This window comes from Sceloporus undulatus, chromosome 9 (assembly GCF_019175285.1).
Source record: "Sceloporus undulatus isolate JIND9_A2432 ecotype Alabama chromosome 9, SceUnd_v1.1, whole genome shotgun sequence".
In the NCBI taxonomy this organism is placed as follows: Eukaryota; Metazoa; Chordata; class Lepidosauria; order Squamata; family Phrynosomatidae; genus Sceloporus; species Sceloporus undulatus.
The window spans coordinates 6325235-6333906 of record NC_056530.1 but is presented as its reverse complement, the minus strand read 5'-3'; the positions used below and the strand labels follow the sequence as shown (position 1 = coordinate 6333906).

The 8672-nt window shown below is 41.2% G+C and overlaps 1 protein-coding gene across 1 annotated transcript in view; it reads right to left on the bottom strand.

Annotated features, from left to right (window-relative positions):
- Positions 1-3133: 3133 nt before the first annotated feature.
- The window catches only part of EPB41 (erythrocyte membrane protein band 4.1), a 227269-nt gene continuing 221730 nt past the window's right edge, over positions 3134-8672 (bottom strand). Inside the window, exon 17 of the mRNA XM_042440168.1 lies at positions 3134-3254. Coding sequence (XP_042296102.1) covers positions 3219-3254 — 36 coding nt within the window. The 3' untranslated portion in view covers positions 3134-3218. The remainder of the gene's footprint in view (positions 3255-8672) is intronic.

Below are 8672 nucleotides of genomic sequence, written 5' to 3'. Positions count from 1 at the left end.
TGGAGCTCCTTCCTGCTCCGTGTTCAGGGCACACTAAGCGCCCTGGCGCGGAGCAAGGACGTCACGTCTGCGCCTCCCCGTCTAGAGGCGGCACGGCCATGACGTCCTGATGGCGGCGGCCGTATTGAAGGGCCGCTGCCATTTAGTGCGTGATGAGCACGCATTAGGGTTAGGGCGGTGCAGAAGCACCGCCCTTTTGTAACCCTAGTGCGTGCTTGTCACGCACTAAAGTGCTGGTTTGTAACCGGCCAAAATTTCATTAACGGGTCCCAAATCTGATTTGCTTCTTCTACTCTGTCTCTTAAAGCCATTGTAATTTTGTCCATTTCCACTATTTCCAGAGATTTATATAAACAAGTATCTACTGTCAGGACTTCATCATTTCTCCAAGCCTTAGCTAGGGAGATTCTTGCGGCTGTTATTAAATACAGAACCAGTTTTAAGTTCTGTCTTGTCTCCTTACTATTTATCATATTCAACAAAAACAGCTCTGGTTCCATTTTCATTTCAATTTGTAATATAGTTTGAATTGTCTTGTGAATCTTATTCCAATAAGTTTTAACTTTCGGACATGTCCACCCCTGTAGAGGGATTCAATCTGCCTAGTCATGGGTGTCAGGAAGGCAGGTGAGTCCCAAGAGTGTTTAGCTATCCTTTCAAGCGAAGGCAGCAGTGGGATAGAAGGCGGCGTCAGAACCTTGCCATGAATCTGTCTTTCAATGGGGTTGGCAGTGTCATCCTCCATGTGGGTGATCTGAAGGTCCAACGTGTTTGCCATCTTAATAATGTGTTCCGCAAAGGTAAGCACATCACCTTCAGTCTATGTTTATGAGATGCATATGAAATATACATGGATCTCATCTCCCATTATATCCCATTAGGCATATATAAATATACCAAACTCTGAAAAACTCCAAAATCCAAAATACATCTAGTCCTCAGCATTTTGGGTAAGGGATATTATTATTATTATTATTATTATTATTATTATTATTTTACTATATTGTATATGGATATAACTGCTGAAAGGAAAGTTAGAAGTCACCTTTTCTTTCTTTTATATTTCCTTTTAGAAGCTTCCTTCCTTCCTTTCTCCCCTTCTTCTTCCACCCTTTTTTCCCTTCCTTCCTCTTTTCCTTCCCTTTTCCCCCAGGAAGCGAGACTTTTATTCTGGCAAAAGCACAGGGAAGGAGGAGGAAGATTGGATGGACTGGGATGGAAAGGAAACGAAAGGGAAAGAAAGCACAGGGAGAGACCTCGGCCCACTCCCCCTCCCTCCCTCCCTCCCTCTCTCTCTGAGCCCACAACTTAAATCGTCTTTCCTCTTTTGTTTTCCCTCTCTATCTGAGCCCTCCGTGCTTGTGATGGAGGGGAGGAGAGGGGGAAGGAAGGAGCTTGAATATCCCCAGGGCTGAAGGGGGGGTCCAAACCCTCGAAACCCCCCTTGGCTACGTCCCTGCTAATTAACTAATAAGCTATAAACATATAAATGTTTAATTTCTCTATGAATTAATTTATAGAGATGCCTGTTTGATATAAAGCAGATGCTATGAATGAAGCATTACTTACTAATGGTAGTGCTTTATGAGATGCCCAGATAATGAGAATGCAATGTTCTTCCCCAAGGAGAGTAGTGTATGTATCGACCTCTGTGTGGATAGTGTTTGTCCATTTTAGTAAAATAACCTACAAGTTCATTAGGCTCCCTGTTCACTTCTCCATGTTAAAAATCCCCAAAACACACCTGTTTCAACTCAGGCCTGGTTCTGAATGATCCAGACTTCTTCCCAGTCATCATCATGACTGTTTTCATTCCTGAACAATTTAAGATATTTAAACCCAGTTAACAAAGTAGATATTTTTCCTGGGCATGGTTTCTTTAACACACACACACACACACGCCTCTAGTCCTTGTAAGAGCTGAAATGTGTGTTAAAGTGTTTACTCACTATGCCATCCAACTGTTTAAGGGAAAACAAGACTATCAACAATTTTTCAGTGTTTTTTGTCCATGGGTGAATTCTTACAGCTGTGACTGATATTGTTAATGATATATAATTGTACATTTAAGCCATTTCTTCTCAATTTCCCCATTCAATGATAAGGCTAGCTTTTGGCAAAGATGTCTAGCTGAGATCTGTTTGGTGGAACACATGGCCAAAAGTGCACAAGTAATGGAACTGTTGGAATCAATGGGAAGGAGGAAAGCAAGAAAGCAAAAGTAAAAGCTGCCATTACCACTAAGCGATTATTGGAGTCTCCCTTCCTTTCTTCTTGCCCTCTGCCACTTGCCCATCCTTTCCTTTCCCCTTCTCATTGTGTGCTGCCATGCTTCCCTCCCTTCCCTTCCCCGTCACCTCCTGCCCTTCTTGCACTCTGCTAAACCTTCCCACTTGCCTTGCTTTGTGTCACCGCTGCTGCTGCTTGCCTGGTGACTTCCTTATTGTCTACCTGTTTATATCTCTGGAGTCCTTTGGTCAATGTGACTGTAAAGAGGTCACCTTTATCTGCTCCCACTCTCTACTGAAGGTTAAGAGTTTTCATAGAATCATAGATTGGAAGAGACCCCAAGGGCCATCCAGCCCAACCCCCTTTGGCCATGCAGGAACTCACCATCAAAGTGCCTCCAACAGATGGCCATCCATCCTCTGTTTAAAAACCTTTAAAAAGTTCCATTGTGGAAGTTAGGACCTTCAGATAGGGTTTGGTTTTCAGAGCAAGAGGGTCTTGCTATGTCCAGAGAGGGACAGTGATAAAGTCCAGAAGCGAGGGACATACAGCCAGGGTAGAGCCCAGTGTTGAGGGACTCCTTATGCACACAGAACTTCAAGAGAGGGAGTTGCTGTGGGGTCATATCCTGAGGGATATTTAGCCTTGGTGGCGGGTATAGGTTTAGGTCCATGACAACCCCCCCCATGGATACCAAAATCTATGAATGCTCAAGTCCCACTAAATACAATGACATAGTAAAATGGTAAACTCAAGGTTTGCTTTTTGGAATTTATATATTTTTAAAATATCTTCCATCTATGGATACTTGAATCCGTGGATAAAAAAAAATAATCCGTGGATATGGAAGGCTGACTGCACTGAAGATTCCCAAACAAAAGCAAGAGACTTAAGACAGTCTTAAGAAAGATCCGGTCTTGAGACCCTGAAGAACTGCTCCAAAGCTTCACCAGGTGAACCAAGATTCATATGGCCTGAAGCATGTGGATTTACCTTGGATTTGAGGGACAGTTGAGGCATCGACCCTTGAATGAAAGAGAGAAGGGAATAAACATTAAGTTTGCTTGGTTTTTTTTTTTGCAAGGAGAGACTATTTGAATTCTGTGTGGTTTTTGCTCTTCTACAGCAAAGGAGAAATACAGCATTTCCAAGTTTTATATTGTGCTCCCTCTGCTGGTCCTCTGGTGTTAAATAGTGAATTGTAAATTACAGTAAATGCATACAATTCCTGCTCTAGTATGAAAACATGGACACTTCCAAGACCCATGAGGCACACATTATAGATGCCCTGGTGTTCCACACATCAGCAAACTACAGATAGGATGTTCTCGATTCATGGAATTGGAAGGGACCTCATGAACCACAGAATCCAACCACTGCTTAGTACAGGCTCTCCAGTGAAATCTCTAGTTCCTTCTAATGTTCAATCAAAATCTTTAACTTTAAACCAACAGGCCCAGTCCTCTTCTCTGGGATCAGAGAACAAATCAGCTCCTCCTTCTCTGTGACAGTCCTTTAGGGATTTAAATGGTGCGATCAAGTCAACCTTCAGTCTTCTCTTCACAAAGCTGAACATGCCCAGTTCATACGCTTTGTTCTCTAAACCTCTCATCATTCTTATTGCTCTTCTTCAAACCTCCTCCAGTTTGTCTCTAGCCTTCTTCTAATGGTAGGCACCCAGATTCAAACTCAGTACTCTGATGAGGCCTGGCTAGTGCAGAATATAGCAGAAATTATGCTTCTGTTAATTCAAGCTAAAAACGCATTGCTATCTTTGCTGCAGCATCATACTGCTGGCTCATGATCAACATATGAGGAACAATAATCCCGAGGTCTTTTTCACATGTAGTACTGCTGAACTATATGTCCTCCATCTCATCCTTGTGCATTTGCTTTTTGTGGCCTAAATGCAGAATTTTGCTTTTGTTTCTACTGAATTTTATTTATTTCTGCCCAATTTTCTAGTTTACCAAAGTCCTTTTGAATTCTGTTCCTATTTTCCAATGTGTTGGCCTGCCCACCTAGCTTTGTATCATATGCAAATTTCATAAGGAATCCCTCCATCCTGTCTTCTAATTTATTAATAAAATGGTGAAGAAATAACCCAGAGGCACTCCAGTTTGAAGTACAGCCCTTGCTGACATTTCTTTCAGCAGTTTCCCAACCATTATGGATACATCTGATTGTGTTTCTATTCCACATTTAATAATAATAATAATAATAATAATATTTATTTATATTCCACCTCTCTACAAAATGCAAAAATTGATTTGCTAATACATTACTTTATTTCAGCCAACACGCCAAAAGAAGATGCCCATGTAATAACTTGGAAGTGGAGTCTATGCGACGTTATTTTATTACACTGTAGTCTTTACAGTCAGATCTGACAAGCCAAAATCTATCCATTATTAATTAAGTTGAATGGAAGATCAGACCTTTTTATGTAAAATTCTTGCTGGAAGATAAATGTCCAAATGTCATCTTGTAGTTGCCAAATTTCTCTCTGAGGCAGCTAGGATCAGAACTATATATAAAGGGATAGTCAGAGTTAGAATTATTGGCGGGGTACGTCTGCCGCCGCTGCCGCCAGGTCCGCGGGGGAGCCGGAGCCTTGAGACGGCGCGGCTCCCGCGCGGACCGAAAAAGAAGCTCCAAAATGGAGCTTCTTTTTGAGTCGCGTTTGTGACGTAGCGAGGCGCCAGGGGCGCACTCGCTACATCATAAAGGCTGCGACACGTACGGACGCTCAGCACCCGATACGTAAAGATGGCGGCGCCTGTATGAACAGGGTGCCGCCATCTTGTATGTATTCAATACATACTAGGGTTAGGGGGGTGCGGAAGCACCTCCCCTTCCTAACCCTAGTACGTATTGTATACGTACTATTTGGCGGTCTATATCCCGTCATAGTTTGAGTGAGAGTTATATTTAGCAACCTCCTCTCCTCGTTTTATTGTGGGGGATCTTATTGTGGAGAATCTTTTCCATCCACTGAGACTTCAGCAAAGGCTGCTGCGATAGATTTCCAGGTGAGGTGCTCTTCTTTCCAGAGCTCCACCTCCTCATCTCATGGCTCAAAGATTGTTTCCTCACCCAATCTGGCTTTCTTTCCTTGATTGTGCAGTGGTTATTCATTTATTTTACGGTATGGAAAAATGAGATGGCTGCACTAGTAATACCTTTCAATGTGACAGTTACAAAGGAAGTTTTATTTAAAATGGGCTTTTCACTTAGAAATATATGAGCAATAACTTGATTGTGCATCAGGTGTGTCATCACAGGTAATTTGGAAGTTATGCTGGCAGTATATGTGAAATCTTTTTATATTGGGGAAGTAGAATTAACAGTTAGTTTGATACCATAAACTAGCAGATTGGACCCTTTGACAGAACTGGGTTCAAATTCTGAAGAATATGTAATATTAGTGGTACAGGAGTAACAACTAATTACAAATTAGGGCAACTGATGAGGATTTTTTTTACCAAACAAGAAGGAAAGGTCTATGCAGTCCTGTGATGAATGCTCTAAACCTTTGTTAGGGATATGTGAACTGTGTGCACAGATAAATTCAATATTAAGCAGCTTGTAGAAATTCAGTCTGTCTTGGCCAAGTAAAGTTTCAAAGGATAACAGGATACCACCTTCATATTTGAAAATTTATTGAAAAATGCAATACAAGTAGCAAGTTCGAACACTTATGTCTAAATGCTACGCCTATTTTCCCTTTGACTACAAAAATCCAAAATAAAAGCTACACGAGCAATAAAGTTTTGCTTTTTCTTTACTCAGTTGCTACTTTTAAAAGAAAGAATTAGCAAGTGTATACAATTCACCATTGTCTTAAATTTTTTACAAAGCTCCTTCATATCTGCACTGAAATAATTTGTGATCAAATGCGTAAAACAAACAAACATAAAATAGGTTTCATTATGCACTGTATGAAAATGGCAAACCACAATTTAAGGATCTCCTCCCCCAAAATCTCAATTATTGGCAAGTGAAATTGCAGTGTTTTTTTAATTATTATTATTATTTCAGTTTGGTTGGTGTGAATCAGCATGCTGCTGCCCTTTCATCTGTACACACATTCATACATAAATAGCTTCCACTTATTATACAGTCAAGACAACTTCCAAATAATCTCATAGACTGGGAAAGGGAGTAATTGGGGCCATAGGTTCCTCCAGGCATTTTACATAAATAAACTATATTTACTATGCTGACTGGCAGTGCTATGCCCGGTAAGTGCTGAGCATGCTAGGAGTCCACTTCGTTCCACAGACAACCCACGGGATGGTGTTAAGTGTGAGAGTACAGCCACTAGTAAGATTCATCCTTCACAAGAAATGGAAGCTCTTGTTCAGTTTACAAAGACTGTCTTCTGCCTGACTGCAAAGAGGTCATCCTGGTTGCCACAGGTAATAAATAGCATTTATAAGCCAAGATGGTGAACCAAAGGGTTTCTTGCAGCAAAGAGAGTATATTAAAAGTGGTATAACTGCTGAAATTGGACACATTCAGATTGAAAGACAGAAAGTACAGTTGGACCTCCATATCTCAGGGAATTCTGTTCCAGACCACCGCAGATACAAATAAGTGGGACCTCAAATCATGTTCTCCCTAATGGTCGTGCAATACGTGTGCGCCTGCTAGTATGGACATTGGTACTGCAGGGCTTGCTGTCCCTGAATGCTCAGATCTTTGGATGGTAAGCCTGCAGATACGGAGGCCTGACTCTATGACTAACTTTTATGAACTAATCAATCATGTTAGTCCTAAATGTCTAAAACAATTTCCAGGATCGTCTCTAATGGATAAATACATAATAATACAAGTTTCTCCCACTGTCCACTTCCTTGCAATGTTGAGCATTCTTAAGTTTAGGGTTCATTTATTTTAAGCAAAACCAAACATTGAAAGAGTGATCTATATATAAGATATAGGTGTGTACAAAAGACACTAATATGATAGGACAGAAAATAAAAGAAGCTGGGGTTGTGAAAGTTCTGAAACATTTCCCTTCAAATACAAATATATTACCAACAAAAAAATGGGAGGCTATTGGTTGGGGTTCTTGCATGCGTGGCTTTGTGGACAAAAACAAGTGCAGATGAAGAATGGTACTCTTAAAAGGGAAGAGAAACAGCTAAAAGAATGGCTAGGAAAGGCCCATCTGAGATGCACATTTCTAAACACTCATTTAATGAGGGATTCACATTTCCTGGAAAAATCATTTGAAATGATGAACAGAAGAGAACAACACTAGTTTTAGTTATCAGTAGCACAGAAGAAGGTACAAATCATACTGAACAACAGATGGCAGAAGGAGATATCTTCTTAAAAGACATATGGAAGAACAACAGTTGCCTTAATAAAGGAGCAACAGTGCTGTACTTATGGTGAAGTCGAACATTTTAAGCATGCCTCTTTGGAATAATGGATTTTTCCTAGTCTTCTGCTTTAAGCCTTTTATGTAAGACAAGAAATGGGTGCATAAGTACTAAGATTCAGCACTAAAAATGTGACATAAAATTGTCATCCACAATAAATAAAATACTTTAAGTCAGTGGTTCCCAATCTTTTTAATGCTGCGACCCTTTAATGCAGTTCCTTATGTTTTGGTGACCCCCAACCATAAAATTATTTTTCTTGCTACTTCATAACTTTAATTTTGCTACTGTTATGAATCGTATTTTCATTGTTACAAATTAAACATAAGTAAAGCATAGTGATTAATCACAAAAACAGCCTCAGAAGATGGCAATGACCAACCCCTTCTGAAGAAACCAGTCCAGAAAGCCCCGGGATAGGTTTGCCTTGAGCCTTGGGCAAGAAGCCACACTCTCTCAGCCTCAGAGGATGGCAATGGCCAGCCACCTCTGAAGAAACCTGTCCAGAAAGCCCCATCATAGAGGGGCAGGGGGCAGTGGTTCAAAGTGAAACTGGAACTCTTTGGCTGTGCTGTCTCTCTTCCTTTTTGCACAGCGCTGTTCCTGAGAGGGAAAGGGGATGCTGTGGGCAGTTGCTGAGCACCTGGGGGGCCTGGAGGTGGCTGCTGCTTTAATAAGCTTAGTTTGGAGGCCCTTTGTTTGGGAAGTTGTGCTCTGGGGGGGGGGGGTTCCTGGTGACCCCTGGGAAACTGTCATTCGACCCTCAAAGGCTTTAAGTGCTATGTACTGACTTTTAAAAAGCCCAGTCTTATGATTCTTAGGAACAAAACCCTATGGCTTTAATTTGTGAAGACAAGGATCAAACAAACAAGCAAACAAACACCCCTTGAATAGTTTAGCCCATGCTTCTTCACTTGCAGGAAGTCCCAATGATACCAGATGGGCTTTAATCCAAGCAGCAGATAATAACTACTGGCCCTATACAGACTGTCAAAATAAAGCTGCTTTGGGTCACTTTGGAGGTATGCTGTTTAAATAATGCATGCGTCC